Consider the following 25,831-nt stretch of genomic DNA (forward strand, 5'->3'; position numbering starts at 1 on the left):
GAGGGCCGTTGCTATGGTGACGGCACTCTGTGGCTTTGATCTTGAGAAGTGACAGCAGGTGTGCTCTGATTGGCGGACAGGAGCAGTGGACAGGAGCAGCCAGTGGGATTTGTAGTTTTTTTAGTCAAAAGTCTTCAGCTCAGCCATACTTTCACCTAGAAACTCCATTTAAACTTTAAAATGGAGAGACGAGTGGTGTGCTCTGATTGGTGGACAGGAATGTACTAAAAACTACATTTAGTAGTGGGAAATGTAGTTTTTTTAGTCAAACGTCTTCAGCTCAGCCATACTTTCACCCAGAAACTCCATTTAAACTTTAAAATGGAGACACGAGTGGTGTGCTCTGATTGGTGGACAGGAATGTACTAAAAACTACATTTAGTAGTGGGATATGTAGTTTTTTAGTCAAACGTCTTCTTCTCGTCCATACTTTCACCTAGAAACTCCATTTAAACTTTAAAATGGAGACACGAGTGGTGTGCTCTGATTGGTGGACAGGAATGTACTAAAAACTACATTTAGTAGTGGGAAATGTAGTTTTTTTAGTCAAACGTCTTCTTCTCGTCCATACTTTCACCCAGAAACTCCATTTAAACTTTAAAATGGAGACACGAGTGGTGTGCTCTGATTGGTGGACAGGAATGTACTAAAAACTACATGTAGTAGTGGGAAATGTAGTTTTTTTAGTCAAACGTCTTCTTCTCGTCCATACTTTCACCCAGAAACTCCATTTAAACTTTAAAATGGAGACACGAGTGGTGTGCTCTGATTGGTGGACAGGAATGTACTAAAAACTACATTTAGTAGTGGGATATGTAGTTTTTTAGTCAAACGACTTCAGCTCAGCCATACTTTCACCTAGAAACTCCATTTAAACTTTAAAATGGAGACACGAATGGTGGGCTCTGATTGGTGGACAGGAATGTACTAAAAACTACATTTAGTAATGGGAAATGTAGTTTTTTAGTCAAACGACTTCAGCTCAGCCATACTTTCACCTAGAAACTCCATTTAAACTTTAAAATGGAGACACGAGTGGTGTGCTCTGATTGGTGGACAGTTTTTGAAGTACATCACAATACTCAAAACGGACTACTCTGACAACTCAGTCAGCAAGCAGTCTCTGTATTTGCCTCTAAAACAACTCCGTCTCGTTTGAAATCTCGAAGAATCTCATCGTAATGTATATACACTCCGGCAGTAGCCCCCGTGGCCCTTTCAAAATTTCCCGGCGGGGGAATTTTCTAGTTATTATTATTATTTTGCCTCGAATTTTCGAGTGGCTAAAACTCCTACAGCTTTAAGAGTTGTAGGACAAATTATATATCAAAACGTGCGGTTCGATCGGGATCGGCGTGCTATTGCTTTTCTTAGCCGAACACGAATTTTTCGCGACGTAAGTCGCAAAAAACCAACGAAATTTTCCCATTGACTTGAATGGGACGAGCGAAAAAAAAAAAGCAGAAATTGTAGCTTTTCAAACGCCTGCTACTCAGGCATACTTTCACCTAGAAACTCCATTTAAACTTTAAAACGTAGACACAAGTCTTGTGTGCTGGTGTGTCAATCCACGTTTCAATAGGTCATATAGTTTTTGACCAATCACTGTTCAACGACCATGATCGTTTTGGGAGAAATCATGAGTTTATAATGGGTGTGTATTGCGCGGAACCTTCTGGGCTAGAGTAGATGACATCATCGCTTAGAGTGTGAGGGCTTGTCAGATTTTTTTCCTTTCCAAACTCCTCCCGGCCACAATCTTCACTCTACAGACGTGATATTTTCCAATTTTGTAGACAAACTTGTCCTGTCTCTCACAATGTGCTCAAAAACTCTGTGAGATTTATAGAATTTGAACTAGCAACCTCTAAGCGCGGCCATGTCGCTTTTTCTCCCCATTGACTTACAATACAAATTGAGAAGCAGATTTTCAAAGAAACCTGAAAGCAGGTCCATTTCTAACTCACCCTAGCGTCCACATTTCTGACACTAGGAAAAAATAAAAGTGATCAGTGTCTTCAGCAGAGTCTTGTGGCGCTAACGGTGCAAAAATTTGGGCGATAGGAGTTTCGATGTGAGCGTGGCAAGCTTTTGTTCGGACCCTCCGTTTTCTGGTGAAGTGAGATTGAAGTAACTCCTCTCTCTGTCGTCGTGGGAGAAGCCTGAATCACACTGACTGGAAGAGTCTACTGAGGGAGGACATTCTGGTTTAGACTTCGACCACCTGTTCTTGTAGGACAAAAACTTGGACTCTGCGGTGTGCAGGACATCTAAATAACGCATGGCTCTCATGTCTGCTGCTTGAGCGTCGTGGAGGCGACAAGCACTTTGCTCCTCTAGTGCTACCACTTTTTCCTCTAGGGCGGCTTTACTCTGAACCAAGAGACAGGTTTGTTTGTAGAAAGTCAGTAGCAAGCATTTTAACAATGGACCCTTGGATGATGTTACTACATCAGATCTGCTGTTCAGTAACAAGTTGATCTCCTCTTGGCACTCACTGAGATTTAGTTTGCAAAAACTCAGAGTAGCCTGTCTGAAGGCTCTGTGCCACAGATGAGATGAACTGTTTGCAGGGGGTCTCCATTGTGTCTGGAGAGAAAGGAGGGGGGTTATGCAAATCACCTGATAAGGTGACTGGCGGTTCTCTTTTAGAGAGGTCAGCTTCACCCTCTAATGATTCTATACAGCAACTCAGACTTACTGTAGGCTGCTTACTTAATTCTTTGCCGAAGGCACGCTAACTGCAATGCACGGCAGGAACAGTTAGGGAATTATTTTGAAATTTTAACTCGAACTAGAACCCGTAGTGGAAATAGCAAGGTACAATTTCAACGTTCACCGAGTCGGTACACTCTGTGGCTCTATTCTCTGCTCTACTTCTAGTAAAGGGAGAATACAGTGGCTTCACTTGTTTGGTGTTAATCGCAAAAAAAGAAAAGAATGTATTTGTTGTTATGCTGATGTGGGTGCACAGGTGAGCTGCGTCGACCTGTGACTTACAATGGAAATGTTAGTACTCTTCTACAGCTTGTGGACTGTTAATGAGGTGTCTCTAGCACCTCTGGTGAGTAATAACAGTGTTATAACGCGTCTTAGTATCCCTAACCCTGTGTAGTTGTTAGTTTTGTTGTTTAAACAATAAATGGCTAATCACAACATGCATATGCAACCCTCGACTGTATTTGCTTGGCAAATAGTAACAGGGAGCAAACAAATCGATCCTTGAACATCGATTTCTAAACAATGATATCAATAATAACAATTCCTATTATTGTTATTAGGGCCACGGGCCAATCGCCTAGAGCACTGGCCCCTACAGCTATGAAATAGCTGTACACAGCAAATGTTAGTGTTGGTGTAAATTAACAGGGGTTACTATTAATTTTACTCAGAATTGATCAAAATTAACTCCCCCTAGAGTCAGTTCCTGATAGTGTCAGAGTTGATTTCCGTCGTTATGAGAATCACTCTGAATTTACACTCTGGCTCGTTAAATTGGCCACACCCACCGTTTGAATCACTTGCCGTGTAGGGGCTTCGCCTCGAGCACTATTGTTATTCATAGGATTTTTTCCTAGTTTTTTTTATTGTTATTCAAATGTTTTTTATTATTCTTACACATGTTCGAGCTGCGTTTTGGGGGTCTTCGCCTGAAAAAAAACTAACGCAAATTGGAGTGTCTATAGGGCCTGGTGAAAAATTTGAGAATTTGGCGTCGGTCAGGAAAAAGTTGCTCGCTAGCGCCACCTAGTGGGAGATTCGCCATCCTCGCCGCACCGTAAGTCCGATTGACATGAAACTTTGCACACATGTGTAAACAAGTCTCCTCTACAAAAAAGCCACTGGGAGTATAAAAGTCCGCCGGCCACAATTTTCACTCTACACACGTGATATTTTCCAATTTTGTAGACAAACTTGTCCTGTCTCTCACAATGTGCTCAAAAACTCTGTGAGATTAACAGAATTTGAACTAGCAACCTCTAAGCGCGGCCACGTCGGTTTTTCTCCCCATCGACTTACAATACAAATTGAGAAGCAGATTTTCAAAGAAACCTGAAAGCAGGTCCATTTCTAACTTACCCTAGCGTCCACATTTCTGACACTAGGAAAAAATAAAAGTCATCAGTGTCTGCAGCAGAGTCTTGTGGCGCTAACGGTGCAAACATTTGGGCGATAGGAGTTTGGGTGTGAGCGTGGCAAGCTTTTGTTCGGACCCTCCGTTTTCTGGTGAAGTGAGATTGCAGTAAGTCTTCTCTCTGTCGTCATCCAGCTCTGGTTTCAGTCCTCTTTAATGTGGGTCAGCCAGAAGAATGCACTCCCTTGCTTCCCCCCAAAAACTCAGGTTCTCCAACAGCTGTTTTCTTTATCATTTCCACAGAGCAGCAACCGCTGTCTCCATGTCTGTGTGCGGCCAAAACATGGCTGCCCAAAATACACTGTCCCCCTCCTCTAGTCTCCACTTTGATGAATGGCCCCGGCTCTCATCCTCATTCAATGATTACTCAATAAAAAACTCAGTCACATTACAGCCGCCACTTCTTCATCCCCAGAGGAGGATGTAAAGTTATTTCAGGATGTCAAAATTAATACATTTCTCAAACAAAACAAGCTCTTGTTTTTTTCAAACTGAAGAACACTTTCTTGTGAGGAGCTAAATATCCACGGCTCCATGTGTTACTACCAACAATTAATGAATCTTCTTTCTGCTGGCCAAGAAAATAAATGAAAACAGAAGAAAAGGTCGGAGTAATACAACGATCTTCAGCCGAGAAAAACATTTTAAAACGGCTCCAGAAATAAGAAACTAAACATACATTTCTTTTTTATTTGTACAGCATTTTCACTTATCTAAAACCGTTGTCATCCACCACTAGTTTGTGGTTTTATAAATGGCCCCTGGCCCCCAGCTGACCCCCCCCCCCAACATGTTACAATGAGCTTCCCTTTAAGAGCTCGAGTGCTAAACTTCCCTTTAAAGACCACATCATCCCTCCAGCTCCCGCAGCGGCTCAATGACTCCACTCATCATCCGTCTGCCCTCCGACGTGTTGACTTAACCGCCCCGCCACATCCAAACAACCCCCACCACACACACACACATGCACGCGCACACGCACGCGCACACACACACACACACACACACACACACACACACACACACACACATACAACCAGCGTTCACCCATCAACCAAACAAATCAGCAGACGTGAAGCTATAGTTTAAAATACTATTATTATTATTTATGGTACTTTCTCCTCATGTGAGTGTTTTTTTGCAAGTTACACAATTTATAAATGCATTTTACAAAAAAAGAAAAAGGTTTGGGAATAAATCACAATTACATCGGAGAACACGAAACAGAAGAACGTTTAGGGAGTCGCTTTTAACAAACGACACAAATCATCAAGACAATCTGGCAAAAATCTATTCACAATATATAAAATAGTAAATATATACTGTATAAATATATATATATACTATTTTATATATATATATATATAAAATAGTATATATATACTGTATATATATACTATTTTATATATATACTGTATATATATATATTTATATATACATACATACAGTATATATATATACACATACAGTATAAATATATATATATATATATATATATATACACATACAGTATATAATATATATATATATATATATATATACAGTATATATATATATTATATATACACAGTATATATATATACATTATATACTGTATGTATATATATATATATATATTTATACTGTATGTGTATATATATATACTGTATGTATGTATATATATATAATATATATACAGTATATATATAATATATATATATATATACTGGCTATATATAATATATATATATATATTATATATATACTGTATATATAATATATATATATATATATATATATACTGGCTATATATAATATATATATACAGTATATATATATATATATATATATAGTGTATATATATTATATATATATACATACACTATATATATACAGCATATATATAATTTATATATATACTGTGTATATATATATACTGTATATATAATATATATATATATGCTGTATATATATATATACTGTATATATATATACAGTATATATATATATTGTATATATATATATATATATATATATATATATATATATATTATATATATATATATACAATATATATATATATTGTATATATATACAGTATATATATATTATATATATACTGTATATATATATACTGTATGTATATTATATATACAGTATATATATACAGTATATATATATATTATATATATACTGTATATATATATATACAGTATATATATCAAGTTTTGAAAGAACAAATTTGCCATTTTGGGAAATACACTTTGCTTTTCTTGCTGAGATTTCTTTGACGAGAAGATCGACTCTCGTGTTAAATATGGAATGTAGCAGCCGGTTAGCTTAGCTTAGCACAAAGACTGGAAGTGAAGGGAAACAGCTAGCTTGCTAAGTAACACTGTTTTGGAGGAGCTGGCAGGCGGACGCAGCCAGGCTAGCTATCTCTCAACATATAGAGATCTCTCAACAAGGGATTCTTTTAATGCACAAATTAAACGTCAACTGAAGCCAGGGCATAAACAACCTCTAAATATACAGTAAACGTTGACTCGTCCCGTTCTTCTCATTCATCTTTTACATCCAAGTTTTTTACAACCGATTCCAGTCGTCAAATACAAAGAAACAAATCCCTATATATACACATGGTATACATTATAAACACATACAGTGTCTTCTGTACATAACACGTGACAGTATAATGCTGGAGTCTCAAACTCCGCACAGTAAAACACCTTACAGTAACGGGAATACAGAGTGATAGGATGCTGTTAGGGGAGATCATACAGTGTGTGTGTGTGTGTGTGTGTGTGTGTGTGTAGAATGCAGGTGTGAGTCAGCAACAAAGTTTAAAACAGTGGCAGTTAATAACGCTGCACCTCACAATGTGGACTTTAGTGTTGAGTACATTGACTTTAGTGTGAAGCACCAGAAACCTCTTTGTCTCTTTGGTTCTCTGAACCAGGAGATTTAAATACAACAGCAAACAAGCAGCATCTCACCGACACGTTCCTCAGAGAACATGTGTTTGGCAGCGTCGTGTTAGGAAGAAGTGCAGCCTCATTAACACACTTTACAGTATAATGTTGATTCTATCAGTGGGTGAAAAGTGTTTTTCTGTTCGACCTCTTTAATGAGCGACTGAATTACAAGCTGATATGTTTCTGTTTACATCACTGCGATCCTTTAAAGGAACAGTTTGACACTTTTCCAAGGTGCTCAGTCATTTCACCGGGCTGGATCCACTGGATCTAGTTTGTTAGTCTGGTTTACTACAGCGGTGTGAACCAAAATTCATCTACTTTGTTGTGATTTAAATGCAATAAATGGATAAAAAGGACCCTAAAGTAACTCTATAATGATGAGGAAGTTGTGGTTTGTCAGGTTTGTCTGCAAAATGACAAGCAAACAACTTTTTTACCCAAATGGTCAAACTGTTCCTTTAAGAGACGTGACCCCTGCTCTTTCTTCAGTAATGTCCGTACCCCATGGACATCCCCAGACCCAGACCCAGACCCAGACCCAGACTCTCCCTCAGCCCCCTCAGCTGCTCCTCTCCCAGCCGGGTCTTGTCCTCCAGCTGCCTCTGCTCCACCAGCAGCGCCGCCTTCATCTTCACAAAGTGGCTACGAGGGAGAAAAACACATTTAAGTACACATACATGGGAAAGGATGGGAAGAATGGGTAATATACATCTAAGCGCTCGGCGTGGTAGAATATTATGCCTCTGAGACCCAGAGGTCGTCACAGAGCTGGTCGTCATCAGAGGAGAGACGAGGTGAAACGGGACTAAATGCTGGTGCATCATCAGTTTGACCTTATCCAGTCCTACCTGTAGTCTCGGTGCTGCTCGGGGGACAGGCAGCGAGCCAGGACCCGGCTCACGGCCTGCTCTCTGCGGTCAACGTGGTCCTTCAGGTCCTGGGCCTCAGACAGCTGCCTCATGAGCTGACGCTTCTTCTCCAGCAGGGGGAGCTACAGGACATGAGAGAGAGAGACGACATTCACAACCTCAGCTGTTCTCAGGGTTCCTACACCTTTTCCAAAGTCAAACTCAAGCACTTTCCAAGCATTTCCAGGTGCATTTCCATGCTTTTCCAGCACCTTCCAGCTGTGGTAAACTCCATCTTTGTATCAATCCAATGGTCTGCCTCCGCCCGGCCCTGCTGCTTCCCCACTGCCTCCACCCGGCCCCACTGCCTCCGCCCGGCCCCGCTGCTTCCCCACTGCCTCCACCCGGCCCAGCTGCCTCCGTTCGGCCCTCCACCCTGCCCTCCGCCTGGACCCCGGCCCCGCTGCTTCCCCACTGCCTCCGCCCGGCCCCCGCTCACCCTCTCGTGGTGCTCCGTGTCGGGGTCCAGCGTCTCCAGCGTGGTCTCCACCCTCAGCAGCCGGCCGGACAGCGACAGCAGCAGGCTGACCACCTTGTCCAGGTCGCCGATGAACATGCGGAACTTGTCCACCTCGTTGGGCTTGCACACCGCCACCACCATGCTCTCCACCTGAGGAGACAGACGCAGCTGGAGAACACGGGATTCATGAACCAATAAGAGTAGTGGATGCAGCTCCTCCCTCCCCCACCTCGTCTCCCAGCTGGGTGTTGGCTCGGATGTCCTCCTGCAGACCCCTCTGAGCTTCTCTCAGCACCCCCAGCTTCTTGCGGAGGCTCTCCATCAGCTGCTTCTGCACACACAGAGGGACTGTTAACAACAGGCGACCCTCGGCTGTGAGATCATAAAAACATGAAGGTGATACCTTGTAGGTGAGCTCGTCATCCTCGTCCCTGTCCCGGCTGTCGGCGAAGTCCTTCATCTGCGATAGGAGCTGAGCTTTGGCCGCTGACGTGCTGTAATAGGAGGAGCAGCTGGAGCTCGCTCCGGACCGCCTGACGGAGGGAGAGGTTATCTCATTATTAAACACCAAGCGGTTAAACAGACATGCGGCCGTAAAACACTTGATTAGAAAAGTACAGAAATAAGAATTGGCCATCAATGATGTCGGGGAAGTGGGGCGAAAGAAAAACAAAAGGGGGGCAGATGGAGAAGCTCTCAGCTCCGAGCGGGTAAATAAAGCAGCAGGGTTGGTAATGACCTCTCTCCTTACCGGTCCAGGCTGTCAGTGTTGTGGTCTGTGGTCTGGTAGACCCCCCTCCAGCTCTCCCGGACTGACTCCCCCTCGCCGCTCTGGGGAAAGAGCTCCTCCAGGCTCCTCCTCCTCCCGGCCTCCAGCTCCTCCTCCAGGGAGCCGCTCCCCGCTGTGGTCCTGCCCGACGGCGAGGCCCCGGCCCCCAGGTCCGGCAGGGTGTCGATGTCCGTCTCCAGGATGGTGACGGGCAGCGCGAAGCACGGCAGCTCGCTGGTGAGGGGCTCGTCCTCTGCCGGCAGCCCGTCCTCGTCCTCCTGGAAGTCGTCGATATCCGTCTCCATGGGGATGTCCAGCTCCGTGTCCAGGCTGTGGACGGGACTCGGACTGAGGGTCGCCTCCCACTCCGGTGCCGGTTCGGGGGTCTTCTGGGGCTCGATGCTCTGGAAGCCTTGGAGCTGCTGCTGCTCATAGTCGATGGAGAGGTAGGATTCAGAAGGCGAGACGTCACCGCCGCCGTTTTCTAAGACGGGAGGGAGGGTGGAGTCGCCATGAACTCTGGGTGACGGGGATCTCTCCCACTCGGCTCCTGGTCTGGACTGCTGCTTGTAGGGTTTCACTGCTGCTCTGTCCTGGTCCGGGCAGCAGATCCTCTCGGAGAAACTTTATTAACACAAATACAAAAGAACATTGGACATCAAAGTCACTCAAGGAGTGCAAATATTACAACTTTATCTAGGATAAATACTGGAATTATTTGACCAGCTCACCTGCTCATTCTGGTCTCGGCTGGCGGTGGCGGCGGCGGAGGAAGCAGCGATGACACCCTCTCCCGCTCTTTCTGGGGCGGAGCCACCGGCCTGAAGGCCCTCCTGGAGAACATGGGACTGGGCGGAGCCACGGTGAAGCCCTGCTCCTGGAACTGATTCTGATTGGATGGCACGTGACTGGACGAGGCGTGGGAATACTCCCGGGTTTGGCCGCAGCTGCATCGCGGGCAGCCGTCTGACACTTCCTGTCTCTCTGGAGGAAGACTGTAGGAGCGCTGTCTGGACTCTTCAGGCGGAGGGAGGCGTGAGTAGGAGGAGGAGGAGTAGTCCGAGGAGTGAGGGGAGGAAGAGGAGGAGGTGAAGAGGGCGTGGTGAGACGCACGCCGGCGGTGGAACTGCTCCCACTTGGGGGGCGGCGGCCTCGGCGGAGGAGGCGTCTTCTTCCTGTGCAGCCGAGCGGCGCCATCTCCTCCTCCTCCTCCCCTGAGGGCGCCCGCTCCTTCCTCCACCTCGCTCAGCGTCTGATTGGTCGCCGAGGAGATGGACGGCGACCACCGGTGGCTGCCGTCGAAGCGGAGGTCGTTCTCGGACATGGCTCGCCCGCGGAGCGAGAGAGGAGCTGGTGGGGGGGCGAACGACGAGCATCCGTTGCGGTCGGCGTCGGCCTGCCTGTGACCCCAACGACCCTGGAGGTTCTGGTGATGCTGATGGGTGCTCTCGGGGGGTCTGGACTCCTGTCTCCAGCTGGAGTAGTCCCTGCGATGTGGATCAGAGTCGTTACTTCGTTGTCAACAGACAAAGAAAGAAGTTTCCCTTCCAGAAACACCACAAACCACAATAAAGAACTCAAGATGGGTTTTTAACTTTAATCAGTTCTTAGTTAGTGATGAATATTTAAAGGGATAGTTCAACATTTAGGGAGATATGCAGGAAGCTCCAAAACAACGCTCTTTTAATAGACAGCTTTTTTCCTGTGTTGATGAGATTAAACAAAGTACATACTCTTTGGTAATTAATTATTATTCATTTCATCCTGGAATGTTAATAATATTGGTTAATTATTAATGCACAGACATGAGAGTGGTATGGATCTTTTCTTTCCCAAAAATCTCTTTAAATATGATTAAATAAAGATAATTCTGGTGTTTAACATAAAACAATGCAATTCGTCTGATTTATTGTACGTGTTCATGCTGTTTGAGTCTTTTTGGACCTCGCAGCTGTCGTCGGTTTCTTACAAATATGACGAAGACAAATAAAATGATGAAGAGCACAGACTTCAAACTGCTCCAAATCTGTCAGAAAAGTAAGAACTTCAGGTCGGAGCCCACCGCTGATCATAATAAAGAGGTTTACAGGATGTAAACCACGTTACAAACCGTCAGAGAGAGAAAGTGGTTCAATTACAGTAAATGTTTCCTTTTTGCATTCTCGGACCGTCTCAGGTCAAACTCCTGAAAACTCCACATCAGCATTAAGGCCACGTTCTCAGCACACTTAGAGCTCATTATAGTCCAAACACAGCCGGGCATGACTGAGTGGGGTTTCCGCCCCCCACCTAAAGGCCCCCGGGGGACCCGCTTAATCAGAGATGGAGCACATGTGTGTAAAAGGAATAGAAAAGACAGTCCACTTGTTTATTTGAATGTGTGTTTCTGTGTTTTGATGACGCCGTTCGCCGACAGGAAGTGGCTCACCTCTCAGTCAGGCTGTACTTCCTGTTTAGGTTGGTAGCTTCCTGTTGCCGGGCGGGATGCATCTGTGGAAGACGTTTGAAGCCGGGTTAATAACAGAGAGGAATGGAGGATGTGTGGGTGTGCACGCGTCCCCGATGAAGGGAAGACGAGCAGCGTGATGGAGGTTAACCGAGGTGGAGGCATCTACTCAAAACCTGGATCAGCCCAGAACCCAAATATATTCAGTTTACAATAAACGATGAAGAAGAACAGCATATCTCATATTTGTGAATGCATTTTTGATGAAAAACAATAATATTAATCAATTATAAAAATGGTTGGCAATTCATTTTCAGTTTTATCTTTCTCTGTGCTGCATTATTAGATTTAATTATACTATCTGATTTCATTTGGAGCTATGCATTTTCACAGTTTTTTCTTGTGAAGAACAACAGAAGCCTGTTACATTTCTATATTTCCACATTTTCCCCTCCAGAACTCAAGAACCTGAATTCCTCATTTAATTTCAAATGGGAACCATGTGAGTGTGTGTTTGCATCTTCTAGATACATGTAGGCCTTGATATGTGTGTGTGTGTGTGTCTTATGATGGCCTTGTAGTCCATCCAGCACATCTGTTACCATTAAAGATATTGGAAGTCGTCAGCGGCAGATATGAAACAGGAATTTGACACACGGGGTTATCTGCGTGGCATCGAACCAACGACCTCTCATTTATAAAAAAGGATCCGACATGGAGGGGTGCCGGGGTTCAGGACTCCCCTGAGGCCTCGGCATGGCAAAAAGAGCTCTGCTAAATACATTTAGTGGGAGGAAGGCATGCCAGTGTCAGATGATGAGGTTAATAACGGGTCGGAGTTTACAGGAGTGCTCAAAGTTCAGCTGAGGGGCTGCGACCCCCCCGCCGAGAAGCCTCCGATCATTTGTGGTGAAAGCCGTAACTGAGCACCGCCATTCTTGCTGACTCAAGTGTCCGCCGCCGTGGACCGACCCCCCCAACTTCCATCAGCTATTTGAATGTTTCAAGGAGAACTTCAGACTTCAAACCAGCCGTTCAACCGCGGAGGAATTGGACCGAGTTGGCCCACTTATAGCTAAAACATCCAAACCCAGCAACTCCAGCCCCCTTTATTTCCCTGGGTTTGAAACCGAGATTGTTTTCGGTCTCCGGTGGTCATTTTAACCTCAGGCCATAAAAACCCACAGTCTGATTTCGATGGGTTGCAAAGTTTATCTTTGAGAGGCACGACGTGGTTTTACGGTGCTGCCGGGAACACGGCTGTTATTCAGCTTCGGGGGTTCTGCTGCCGGAGGGCTGTTGGGCTTGTAAACACGCCTGTTAATGGATGCAGTTAGAGCCGTTAACGTGTTTATACGTCAACAAGACAAACAAATACAGTCATGTTTCAGGTCTATGATGTTTTGGTTGCAGGACGGAAGACATTTAGTGCTAAATATGAATACAAAAAATGTATTTGATTTCTGACATTAATTTCAGAATTTGTGTTATCCTCTTCCGTACTTGTTAAACATCGGATACGACATTTTAGACAAGACAGGAAACTCTGAGTTGATAACCTCGAGTGTTCTTTGTATTTCAAGCCCACATTTCACTCGTCTCCCTTTTTGTCCATAAACCTGACAAAAGACAAGTTTATAATCCAGGACAGAAGACTCCATGGAGACCTAACCTGGCCCCCCTGACTCCTTTGTGACCCACATCAGACTTTCATGAACGGTGAAGGAAAGAGATATTTATCTGGTAAGGAAGGAGTCCTACCTCTGTGGGCGTGTAGCTCCTGGCCGTGAAACCCTGGCGAGGAGGCTGCTGGTTCTCCAGGTGCTGGGACGAGGTGTTGACGGGGTAAAAAGCCGACCGCTGGTCCTGATTCCGGGCTTGGCTGTGGGAGAACGCCTGAGGCTGGAAGTTGTGCTGAAAGTCTTGATTTTGTGAGCTGAGCTGAGCCTCCTCTTCCCTTTGCCTCTCGAGCTCTTTCTCTCTTTCCTTTTTGAGACGCTCCATCTCTCTTGCCCTCTCCATCTCTGTCTCTCTCTCCACCTCAAGCTCCCTTTCCCTCTCCCACTGTCTCACCCTCTCCTCTCGTTCCCTCTCCCGTTGGAGTCTTGCCCTCTCCATTTCTAACTCTCTCTCTCTTTCTCTCAGCCTCTCTTCCCTCTCTCGTTCCCTTACCCTCTCCTCCCTCTCCCTCGCCTGTTCCCTCTCTTTCTGCCTCTCCATGCTGGTAGTCACGGACATCCTCCTGTCTCCCGCTGTGTTTGGAAGCAGCCCGCTTTCCTGCTGAAGCCCCCCCTGGTAGGAGTACCTCCGTTGGGCTTGGTGCTGAACGTGGTCCCCTCCCTGGACCTCTGGATGATGGGGGGGCTTCTTCTGCCTGCGACTTGACAGATTTGAGGCATTTGGCTGGGGTATACCCTTGCTGGTCTCCTCGAAAAACTTCATTCTATCTGCAAATGGTAGGATATCCGACTCCTCCATCCGAGAACAGGAAGAAGAGCGACTGTACACAGACTTGGATGAGGAGGTGAAGCTACAAACTCCATGCTGTGACCCCGTGACTCCTCCCGACGCCTTCTCGCCTGAGACTCCACACCGTCGGTCTGGTTCGGGTTCTGGTTGGAGTTTGTGCTCAGGAGTCCAACGCCAGCGACGGGCTTTGCCAGCAGGTGCCGGCTCCTCTACGACTCGGACGCCGAGACCAAAGCTGGCCACTCTCGGCTCCCGAATCTGGACAGACTTGGATAGGATGTTGTTTTGAGTCTGCAAGATGTCATGGTTGGATTCACTAGGCGTGTTTGCCTCCTGGACCGGTGCTTTGGTGTTAGTATCTTGGGTACAAACAGGTGAAGCAAATGCAACTTTGGTGCTCCTTTCCTGGGAAGGCAGTTCATGGTCTGCCCCCTCCTCATTGAGGTCTGGACCCTCTTCCTCCTGGACAGTTTCGCCACTACAGAGCAACCCTCCCGGGCCGTGACTTCTTTGAAGCTGGGCCTTTTTCCTCTGGATCTCATTGCGGAGGTTAGTAGCAAATCGCTCGCTACGCCGACGGTTCCGACGGTGGTTCCTGGATGCGAGTGACTTCTTCATGTCTTTCTCTCCCGCTATACCCTCCTCCCTTTTACCTCTTCCACTATCAAAGTCTCTCCGATCCTCAAGTAACGTATCCACACTGGTAGCAGCGCTAAGAGGCTTAAAATCTCTCTCTAGTATCTGGTCAGAGCTTCCCTGGGTCGATGACCCAGCAGGGGCCCCCGGTACGCTCACAGAGCGGCCCCATGGGTGGTGATGCTCAATTGGTGGGAGGGATCCGCCATTTACTCCCATCCCTTCCAGCCTTTCACTTGAATCTCTGTCGTGGTCGTCTGCTTCCAAGAACACAGATCCCGGGGTCGAGCTACGGCTGCCTCCCCATTTGTTTGATGGCATGTGTTGGTGGTTCTGAGGAGCTTCTTGGTCTTCCCTGGTGGGCCGGAGTGAAGAATGAGACCCCTGGCTGCTACAAGTGGATGAGGAGGGATTGGAAGTGTTCGATGGATTGTGGGGCTCTGATGAAGAGCCGTCACTGTTAAACTGCAATAACTGAAGTTGTGTAGCGAGGAGCTTATCGGGGGCGCTGTGCCGGTGAAGCCCTGCGGAGGAGTGCTTGGACTGGGAGTGCAAGATATAGGTCTCATTTTGAACCTCCATGGAGGTTTCTGCTGGTAAGGAGCCAGGACCAGAGGAGGCGACAGAGACTGGATCAGAGAGGTGATCTGAGGTGGTCTCTGAATTGTAGTCTTTATTAGCACTAGCATTACATCTGATAAGTCTCATATCTTCAGTCTGTCTTTGGGTATAGTGGGAGTCTAAAGTATCCTCTTTGAAATTCCCAGTTTTCTTGCCTTCTTCTGGTGCAGGGAAGCCGTTCTGAATTCCTGATTTAACATTCAGAGACTTGATTTCGTCGTGGTAAAAAGAAACACCGGAAATCTCAATTGGAGCAGAGACGCATCGCTTGTTGGCGGCATTGGGCCGACTCCGGGTTGCCCTAAAACTGTCCTTCCTGGTTGGAGGCTGAGGAGGGTTCATCTTCCTCTCAGGCCCTCTTTCTCCATTTCTAATTATCTCAAAATTTACTCCCCTTCGCTCCTCCTCATAACAGCAGGAGGAAGGCCTCACTTTTACCTCAACGGGCCTTGGTCTTTGCCTGGTCAGGGACCTGGACTTGAGTACAAGCTGCACCTCACCTGGGACCTCGCCAGATGAACTCCCCAGGATTGAGGCATTGCTGCCGGGGTGGCTTCGACAAGCTGGCCCCAGGCTCTGGAGAAGGTTATCCATAGAGCAGGCGTCGCCGGCCCTTAGTGGGACCGTTGCGTAGTCAGATGTGTTTGAGCTGGCGGAGAACGAGCTGTAGGCGGAGTCTCTCTTGTTGTTGAAGAGGGCAGGGTCCACGGGCGAACTGTGGGAGTCCGAGTATGGCTGTGCAGTGGGTGTCGGCGTGTCCAAGCTCTCCATGGAGCCCAGGGAACTGCTTCGGTCGGTGGAGGAATACGGTCTGGACAGCTGACCCCACTGCAAGGACAAGTCGCTGCAAAGACACAAAGAAGAAGTTTCAAAAAAGAGATCGACTATCCGTTTGAGATATTAAGTCGATCTTAGGAGAACAAAGCAAACCGAAATGTTTGCTTTGTTCGAGTTCCATTTGTCATCGTTTTATGACATTTTATAGTCTATTAATTGAAAAATCTGAAGTACTCTTGCAGGGGAAAAAAAGCTTTTTAGAAACCACATACAATAAGTCATCTTTAATGTTCAAGTGGCAAGTTGAGATTTCCCCCATGGGGGCGTATAGGATGTCGTTCTGGAACACAACGTTTGAAATGTACAGCTGGGGAATCTGTTTTCTATCAGCGCTGAGCTGAAGATCTACGGCAGCCCCATGTGTTTTTTTCAAAAGACCCTTGGAGGAAGCCTCTTAAGGCGGTGAGGGATTTCCTCCTCATCAATTCAACTGCCCGGAGTCAAAATCTCTAAGTCATCCCCTTGATTCCTCCCTTCCTTTTCATATCCTTTTTTTTCTCTTGTGGATTCTTCCTGTCCCTCCGTCTTCTACACAACAAGAGTCGATCCAAAAATGACGACCTCCGGACTTATTCAACTTTGATTGACAACACAAAATGAAAACAAATTGGTTCCTGTTTACCGGACAGTTGGTCAGTTCAGCGTTCTGCATTGATTACATGACATGATGATTACAGAAGAGGCCAATACATGCTAAAGTATTTTCATTTAGACAGCCCAAAATGAACAAATTTGATCCAGAGTGCATTACATTCTGCATAACACATGGCACCTGCTATCTGAAGATGCCGGATTCAGATACGGAAAAAACACTCCAAACCACAAGAAAAACTTCCACAACTGCACACCCATGCAACCACACTGTCCCTGGTTTTGAAGCTGACCTCCGTTGCACCATCACCCCATCCTTTCTGTTCCCAACTGTCTAATACAAAAATCACACAAAAAAGAAGAAAGGATTTCCCAACAATCCCAACCACATAAGACAAAGTGAGGAGTTCATTTCAGCATACGGCGAGCTGAGGGATTTGGGGGTATCGATAGCTCCAAAAGGGAAAAGGGCACTCTGTTTTTGTGCTGGGTTGAAATCCAATCCTTAAAGGGCGGCAACAAAAATATAATTTTCATTTTATTGTGGTATTTCTTTTTTTGGTTCTTCCTATAAATACGAGTGGTCACTCACCCTTTGTATTTCTTTCTCTATTTCTTTTCTATGCAGACAACAGGGGAAATTTGCCAAGGAGACTGACGAGAAGGTTAAAGAAGAGAAGGATTTCTTTGATCTCAAACGAGTATGGAGAAACTATCCCGGGGCTGTTTCTGTGGTATCCATGGTTTACAATCCATGCAATGATCTGGATTATCCTTCTTTTAAAAGTACCTCGCCACAACTTTATCTTGTAGAAATATGATTAACTGAAATGCTCCTGGAATACATTTCTTGTTTTTATTTACCGACAACCATGGTGATATCACACCTATTTTGCTATTTTGGGATTCTTCTGTGTTTAAAACAAGATTGGGATTTTTGGACACTTTTCATGAATTTATGCACAAAATGTAAATCTAGTCTGCTCTAGTCTAGCCAAAGGATTCACGATACAACCCATAATACGCATCGTTAAAGACACTTAAAATGGCACTTAAACACTATGGAATCACTTTGTATCTTGTTAAGAAGAATATTTTCTGGGAAATCAAATCATCTTAACTCCAATGATCATAAATCATAAGGTCTGCAGCAATAAATAAAGGATAAATACTGTTTTTTTCTCTCACTTCTCTACCATGACAGTGAGACAAACAGCTTTTTCAAGTCACTCTGATGATGTTTTTACGATAATCCCGATAAAGGAAATCATCATAATCAACTCATTGTGAATGTTTTTAGGATTTTAAAATCGGAGCCACAATCAAAAGTCTGAAACTTGTACAAGCTGTTTCAGGCTTTTATAGAAAAAGGAAGAAGAAATTCAGACTAGTGGGGAAAAAAGTTTCATTATCTGCATGAGAAAATCACCCTTGAAGGAAGTGAGCCATGAATGAGAAAGGAGAGGGGCGGCATAGATTTGACCTGGGTGACGGCGAGAGGAAGAGAGGAAATGAGACGGGAGCTGGACAGGAAATGACAGCCGCTCCCGCCCAATCGGACGGCAATGTGGAACATGTGAGAGCGAGGGCCGACATGAAGCGCTCGACATGCTTACACTCATACATTAGCAGCTACCGGCTCAAATAACCTGTCACACACACACACACACACACACAGATGCCGATGGTACAAAATGTCCCGATTCTGCTTATTGAACGTCTTCCTCTCTTTGTCCACATGTTGTGGGAGTCACATGCCATTGTCCGGAGTAATGCCGGGAGTGTGTGTGTGTGTTTGTGTGTGTGTGTGTGTGTGTGTGTGTGTGTGTGCGCAGGACAGAACTGTGGGAATAAGAAACCCACACATGTGCTATCTAATCCACATGGGACTATTACATCTAATAGTGGCACATTATATCAGCAGCTCTTATCTGGAGGCGCTGACGTAGCGGGCCAGCAAACGGACCAACAAAGGGACTATTTTTTTTTATTGTGAGTCAATATACAGAGAGGGTAACTCCCTCCTTCCTGTAAAAGGATTGTGAGATCATACTGAAACACAAAAGGCTTCTTTTTATTCTCGATTGGTTCACAGCAGTGTGATTACAATGAAACAATTAGCTGTGTAACTATTTTGATGATGAATAACTCTTCTTTTGGACTTGTTTTATTATTAGGTATTATATTTCTTATTTCTACTTTATTATCATCCATCTCTTCCCAAGACCCACTGCTGTTATGGTTTCATCGTCATATTTCTGCTTTATTGTTATTATTATGGTTAGATTATATCCGCTGCTGCTGTTATCTGTAGAAGTCATGACTTCTGCTATCGCATGCATCATTGTGTTGTTATTATTTTGTTGTTTATTCTGGGATCCCTATCCAGGATTTCTTCCTTTACTTCCTCTGAGTTTTTCCTCGTTCAGTGGAAAGGAAAACAACAGAGCTGTATGAAGAAAATAGAATTGAACCAAAGAAATGGAATAGTCCTCTTAGATGCTTTAATGGATCTGGTCCAGACAGCCTTATTGGAAGTGGAAGATCCCACACAATGAAAGCAAAAGCTTTTAACTAACGACACAAAAAACCCTCCACCTGGTCCCCCAAAGACAGAGACCAGGTCTGATACAGTCTCACGTTGGAACGTTTAAATAGAAGCCGAGAATAGACCAATGGGCTTCCTGCGTGGGCCGTGGTGACATCAGCATAACACGGTGATGTCACCTGTTTCCCTGCGACCGACACAATCGGTGACTTCATAGACTCACTGTGTGTGACTCCTACAGCAGGGGTCACTGCGGGGTCAAACCTGCACATCAGCCGAGTCAGCTTCTCCAACTCCCATGGCCGGATTCAGGAAGTGGAATATAGAAATCAGGTAATAATCAGGTCACTTTCAATGAGTTGTTTTGGAATAATTTATTTATGACTGAATTATTTCTTTGATGTTAAATAAAGATGTAGAGTTGTGATGGTTCATTGGGATATAATCATCTTAAATGAAAGCACTGATAACGTTATCACGTTACACTTCAGAAAGTAAGAACACTTGTAACTAGTTAGCTAGATGAGATAAGCCAATCGTTATTAGTCCTAAAGTGGGAATCAAATGCAAATAAAGCCTCTTCCTCTTTAGCTGAAAACAGGTCAAACAGTCAGTATTTCCCATCATGCCGTCACATACACGTTGTGTATACACATACACATGATCGCTCACCTGTTGTCGGTCGTGTGCCAGGGAAGTGTGTACGGGCCGGGGTGGAGCTGCATGGCAGACAGAGGGGGAGGAGGGGGGGGGAGGGGGGGGAGTCAGCGGCGTGGGGGAGGCAGGGCGGAGGGGGGAGGGGGGGAGTCAGCGGCGTGGGGGAGGCAGGGTGGAGGAGAAGGGGGAGGCAGGGCCGGCTCCGGAAGCTTCGCCAGGTGCCAGGAGGGAGGCCTGATGACGGGAACGCTGCGCCTGCAGGGGGAGGAGAGACGGGAGAAACATCACCCACAATGCATCTCTGTAAAACGCTTCACAGTCATTTTGGAGGCTGCAGGTGTTCCTCGGTAATAGACAGAATATTCAAAGACACTGTGAATATCTGTATGCTTACTGAACACATAAAGACATTAAACTGGATGTTGTGATAGATGATATCAGCTGTGGACTGATTTACCATCTTAATTTACTTGATTTAATGGACATTAAAGAAGCTGTCCATTAGCTGCTTTGATGTTTGCATTTCCCACATGAATCCTTCCGGTCTAACTGTATTTACACAGCATGGCTGTCATCCTTCTCCCCTGACTAATGATGTCATTTCCTTTCCATCGACTATCCTTGTCATCACAATTCAAAGCAACACATAGTCGATCCGAGATGATCCTCGGCTCGTAGAAAACTACGACCTACGTACTCGGACCTCTGAGGGATCGGCTTCCTTTAAAATAATTAAAATAAAAACCGTACGACACGAACGGTGTGCGTTCTCCGGTCTGATCCCAGGTCTGATCCCAGGCCAGACATTCCAGCGTATCCCATGATATTCACTAATTCCCTTGAACGGGCTTCCGATCCCGAATGTGAGCCAGATTCAATTCAACCCCTGCAGATGGCGTGTGTGTGTGTGTGTGTGTGTGTATGTGTGTGTGTGTGTGTGTGTGTGTGTGTGTGTGTATGTGTGTGTGTGTGTGTGTGTGTGTGTGTGTGTGTATGTGTGTGTGTGTGTGTGTGTGTGTGTGTGTGTGTGTGTGTGTGTGTGTGTGTGTATGTGTGTGTGTGTGTGTGTGTGTGTGGTTAGAAACGTTCTATTCTCAGAGTCTGGATGGACCATTTAGTGTTTTGTCTTCCAGATTAATAACAGTTGAGAAAACAACAAACGCCGTTGACTTGACATGAAACTGAAGTTGACTTTGACTGACCTGAGACTCGACTTGGACCCGTCTCAGTTTAGATGTATCAAGACTCAAGTCTACTTCACAAAACGGACGTGTCCATTTAAACCATAAAACCTTGACGAATGACCGGATGTTGGATTTAACGAGTCTCTTGACTTGACATTTAACCAAGATTCAAACCTGACTCGTACTTGACTTGGACTTGATTCTTGACTAGTCTCAAACCGGACTTGGACTTGTCTTGACTGACCTTAGTCTAAACTTAACTTCTCTTGATTGACTTGGAACCTAAAAAGACGTGTATCTAACTGGAACTTGTCTCAACTGAGACTTATATTGGACTTGACTAGTCTCAATACCTGATTTACATGACATTTTATGAGACTTAAAGTAACTTGTGTTTTACTTGTCTCAGTAAGCTTGACAAGATTTGTTCTTTTAATCCAGACTTGGCTTGGGCTTGTGTTGATGACTTGAGGCTAGACTTAATTTCTCTTGATTGACATGAGACCTAACTTGTCTAGTCTTAAACCTGATTTTACATGATAATTGAGTTTAACTTGTTTCAATAGACTTGAGACTAGTCTTGGGCTTGTCTTCATTGACTTTATACTTCACAAGTCTTGTTCTCGTCTTAGCTTCGTCTCAATTGACTTCAGACTCGTTGGATTGACTTGAGATTTGACAAAACATGAACCTAAGTTTGAAAAGTCTCATGGATGTGGACTCGTCTCAGGTCACAGCTGGACGGGTCATTGTGACGTGAAGTTAAACGGTTTGATTCCCCTACGAGTGTCTCTGGTTGAGACTTCGCCAACTGAAAGTACAAAATGTAAGATGAGAGTATTCTGGGTATTTAGGGGGAGGGGGTGGGGGGACATTTGGGGGTACGGTTCTGGGAGAGGAATGTGGATCCTGGCACCACGAAGGGAAAGGAAAGGAGCGTTTCTGAGTATTATTGTTTATGATAAAGCAGAGGGACCCACGTCCAAAACAAACACGCTTGTTTCCTGGTTCTCGCTCTTTGAGAGGGATTTCCATCCGAGCCAAATGATTGTTCGCCTCCGCTGACAATGTCCTTAAATTATCCCCTGAGAAAGTTTATGTAGTAGCCCTCGGTGTGTGTGTGTGTGTGTGTGTGTGTGTGTGTGTGTGCGCGCGCATGGATATGTGTGGGAACTGTCCAAACCGGACCAGACGAAATACCATTATCGAAACCTGCCGACTGGCCTTTTCTCCGAGTTTAGCTCTGAGAGATTGATGGCTGCAAAAATCAAAACAAACCATGTGACGCCAAAGTTAGACGGAGAATGTACGATGAAGACGAATGTGCATCTTAAGAAAGCTACTGTATGGTTTTGTAGCCAGTGGAGGGGCGGCGGAGGCCAAAAACCAACAATCGTCCTCGGATCACATTTACGGTTTTACTATATAACACACGATTCTGGTCGTTTCAACACTTCCGTTACTAGAATGGTGTGAATGCTGTTGAAACAAGCTCAAGTTTGTTAAAAGAAATGTTGAAATGAGGTATTATTCCTTCGGGAAGCTGCAGTGTAAAAACTGACCAAGCAAATGTAGAACTTGATCGCATCTTTATCATTCATCCATTCCATTTCCAGGGCCACGGGTTGATATCGCCTGTTATGTAAGTTCAAAACCTCCCAAAAATTATGATAATTTCCTTAAATAAAAAAAGGTTCATTCAGCGACTATCATGAAGCCTATTTTGGCCCTTTTTGTTCATAGGACCCAAGAAACACACCAAAGTGCTCCTGTGCCTTAAAGACACCATCGGACGTACGAGTTGTCAATAACACAATCCAAAGAAAGGAGCCGGTTTGAGCGCGTAATTGACGTGGTAACTGAGGTAACGAGTAAATCACCGGCCAACCAGGAAACCCAATCAGCTGCACGTATTCTCAGGAGGTTTATCTTCATCTTAAACCGAAGGAATTCATCAAGTAAAGAAGCAAGAGAACACAAGCGAGGAGGAAGAGGAGCAGCCGAGACACCATGAACTCTCTCTGAATGAGCCTCTATGAAGGGATCCGCTGGAATGTCCCGCTTAATAGTCAGAAACTGCAACAGCTGACTGATACCGCAAAAGGTCAACGCACATAATCGGAGTCACACACACACACACACACACACACACACACTCAAACACACACGCACACAGCCTATAATACAGTAGGGAAGGAATGCCAGACAGCCAGCCAGACTAATAGATTTGGACTCTTCACAGTGACAGATACAGTACGCACAGAAAGAGTTGCAACACACAAGGACGATTAGATGCCAATCACAGACAAAGATTGGGTCTTTTGTGGTGGATGACGACCCCTCCCCACGAAGATAAAAAAACAACAGAGACCAGAAACGTTCAAAAAGTTCAAGAAAAGTTTCCAAACAAATTAATCACATGAATCCCAAACCCAGACCTACCAGACTTGGCTGTCAGACTGATCCCAGTTCAGGTCCCAGCATCAATGAGTTCAAGTTCAATGCGGACTACTAAAAACACAAAATCCTCACACGCAGGTTTTCTCCCTCAAAAGAACTGTCACCTCGTAAAAAATAAAAAAACACCCAAACTTTTGTCCTCAAGCCAGTTGAGGTCTGGGGTGAGAGGACCAGGATTTGTCCGTCTGGTTAGAGGACCAGGATTTGTAGGTCTGGTTAGAGGACCAGGACTTGTAGGTCTGGTTAGAGGACCAGGATTTGTAGGTCTGGTTAGAGGAGCAGGATTTGTAGGTCTGGTTAGAGGAGCAGGATTTGTAGGTCTGGTTAGAGGACCAGGACTTGTCCGTCTGAAGTGTAGTAAAGTAGCCGAAACCAAGCATACGATGCTCACATCCCCTCTCCCCCCTTTCCTCTCTTCCTCCTCCCTCGTTCCTCTCGCTGGAAGACAAAACATGGCTATTTCTCCCTCTCTCTCTCCCCTCCCTCCCTCCCTCCCTCTCTCTCCCCCCTCCCTCCCTCCCTCCCTCTCTCTCCCCTCCCTCCCTCCCTCTCTCTCCCCCCTCCCTCCCTCCCTCTCTCTCCCCTGCCTCGCTCGCCCCCTCTCAGGCAGGATGTGCGATTCAGCGAGAGAGGAAGTATTGTGGAGAGCAGATAAAGTGCTGCACGGCTGCTAAAATAATACCCAGAGTTCCACACTGTTATTGTTTGACTGAAGGGGGGTGCAGAGGTACTTCCTCCGTGTGTGTGTGTGTGTGTGTGTGTGTGTGTGTTTTAATGCACACATGTGTTTGCAGAGCATGAAGCAGAGATCGAACAAGCAAAGAAAGCAGCGACTGGGACGACAATGGGGGGTGGGGGGTTGGAGTCCGGCCGAGAGACGGGAAAAACAAGACGTGGTGACGGACTGGGGGTCGGTAGACGATGATGGGAGGTCTGCAGCAGAACACGGAGTTGGAGGGGTAATTACAGACACACACAATGAGCTTTTATCACTCTCCTTATCGCAACATTCCCATCTTTAATGCTTGGAATTTTAGGAAGTTAAATTGGACACAGAGCGGAGAAAAGGGAAGCTGCAGGATTTACGACTGCAAACTCAATCTTTCCTTCATCTTTCTTTTTGCATGACAAACTTATAGACAATATAGCTTTGGATGTTTCCTCATTTAAAACCCGTGAGCGGTGTCAGAGTCTCCGCCCCCTCGCCGTTTTGACCAGACTTGAACCCGGCGGAGCAAACATGGAGGTGTGAGCGTCCGACATCAACGCTGTTGAAGTTTAACCAGCCGCACAACAGCACACTCAATAATAGCAGACCCTCAGCGGGCTTCAAAGGATGTCCTGGAGACGTATATCTGTGTGTGTGTGTGTGTGTGTGTGTGTGTGTGTGTGTGTGTGTGTGTTACATACATGCATGTGAGCAGATTCCTCACATTCCCCATCTTCCCTTCAGAAGGGTGAAGGGTTAACGACGCTAGAAAGCCTAAACAGCCTCACCTCCTCCCTCCCTTTGTGTTCGCCAATCAGCCCCTATTTGTTTGCTTTATGGCTGTGTGTGTGTGTGTGTGTGAGTGTGTGTGTGTGTGTGTGTGTGTGTGTGTGTGTGTGTGTGTGTGTGTGTGTGTGTGTGTGTGAGTGTGTGTCTGTTTGCCTTCATCACACTAGATCGTGGGTTTCTGAAAGACACACTGGCCTCATGAATTAACACTTTTTGTTGCGTCTTTTTGCTAATTTGGGTTATGGATACACACTCCAGATATTACACACATTTGTCTCTAAATCATAGATAATAATAAAGATATGTGCTACTCACTCTGGGCCTGTTTTGTTTTAAAAGTTGGATTGAGGCTGCTGTGAAAACCGAGTTTGCATCAAGAACGGTTTCTTGGCAGAAAGAGATGTGCACGTAACCATAGCAACTCGCTGTCACCCTTGCGCTCAATTCTGCATTTCTTTGTCATTGTGTGAGAATATGAATATATATTGTTTCAAAATCTCTGTGATTTGTAAACCTGCTTTAGACGATGTCTCACACACACACACACACACACACACACACACACACACGCACACACGCACACACACGCACACACGCACACACACACACACACACACACACACTTTCCACATACCAGGTAATCAGTACAGTGAGA

General features: G+C 45.4%; 1 protein-coding gene across 1 annotated transcript; it reads right to left on the minus strand.

Annotated features, from left to right (window-relative positions):
- Positions 1 to 6,576: 6,576 nt before the first annotated feature.
- On the minus strand, positions 6,577 to 24,058 carry shroom4 (shroom family member 4). Its single transcript, XM_084003536.1, has 11 exons — positions 23,661 to 24,058; positions 20,050 to 20,289; positions 13,437 to 16,245; positions 11,658 to 11,719; positions 9,961 to 10,716; positions 9,212 to 9,853; positions 8,864 to 8,993; positions 8,690 to 8,791; positions 8,440 to 8,610; positions 7,941 to 8,083; positions 6,577 to 7,734 (listed from the first exon to the last, which is right to left on the minus strand). Exons 2-11 carry the CDS (start codon positions 20,100 to 20,102, stop codon positions 7,578 to 7,580), a joined length of 5,025 nt encoding a protein of 1,674 aa, XP_083859662.1. The 5' UTR covers positions 20,103 to 20,289; positions 23,661 to 24,058; the 3' UTR covers positions 6,577 to 7,577.
- Positions 24,059 to 25,831: the final 1,773 nt, after the last annotated feature.

The sequence above is a fragment of the Eutrigla gurnardus genome, assembly GCF_963514095.1.
Source record: "Eutrigla gurnardus genome assembly, chromosome: 23".
Taxonomy (NCBI): domain Eukaryota; kingdom Metazoa; phylum Chordata; class Actinopteri; order Perciformes; family Triglidae; genus Eutrigla; species Eutrigla gurnardus.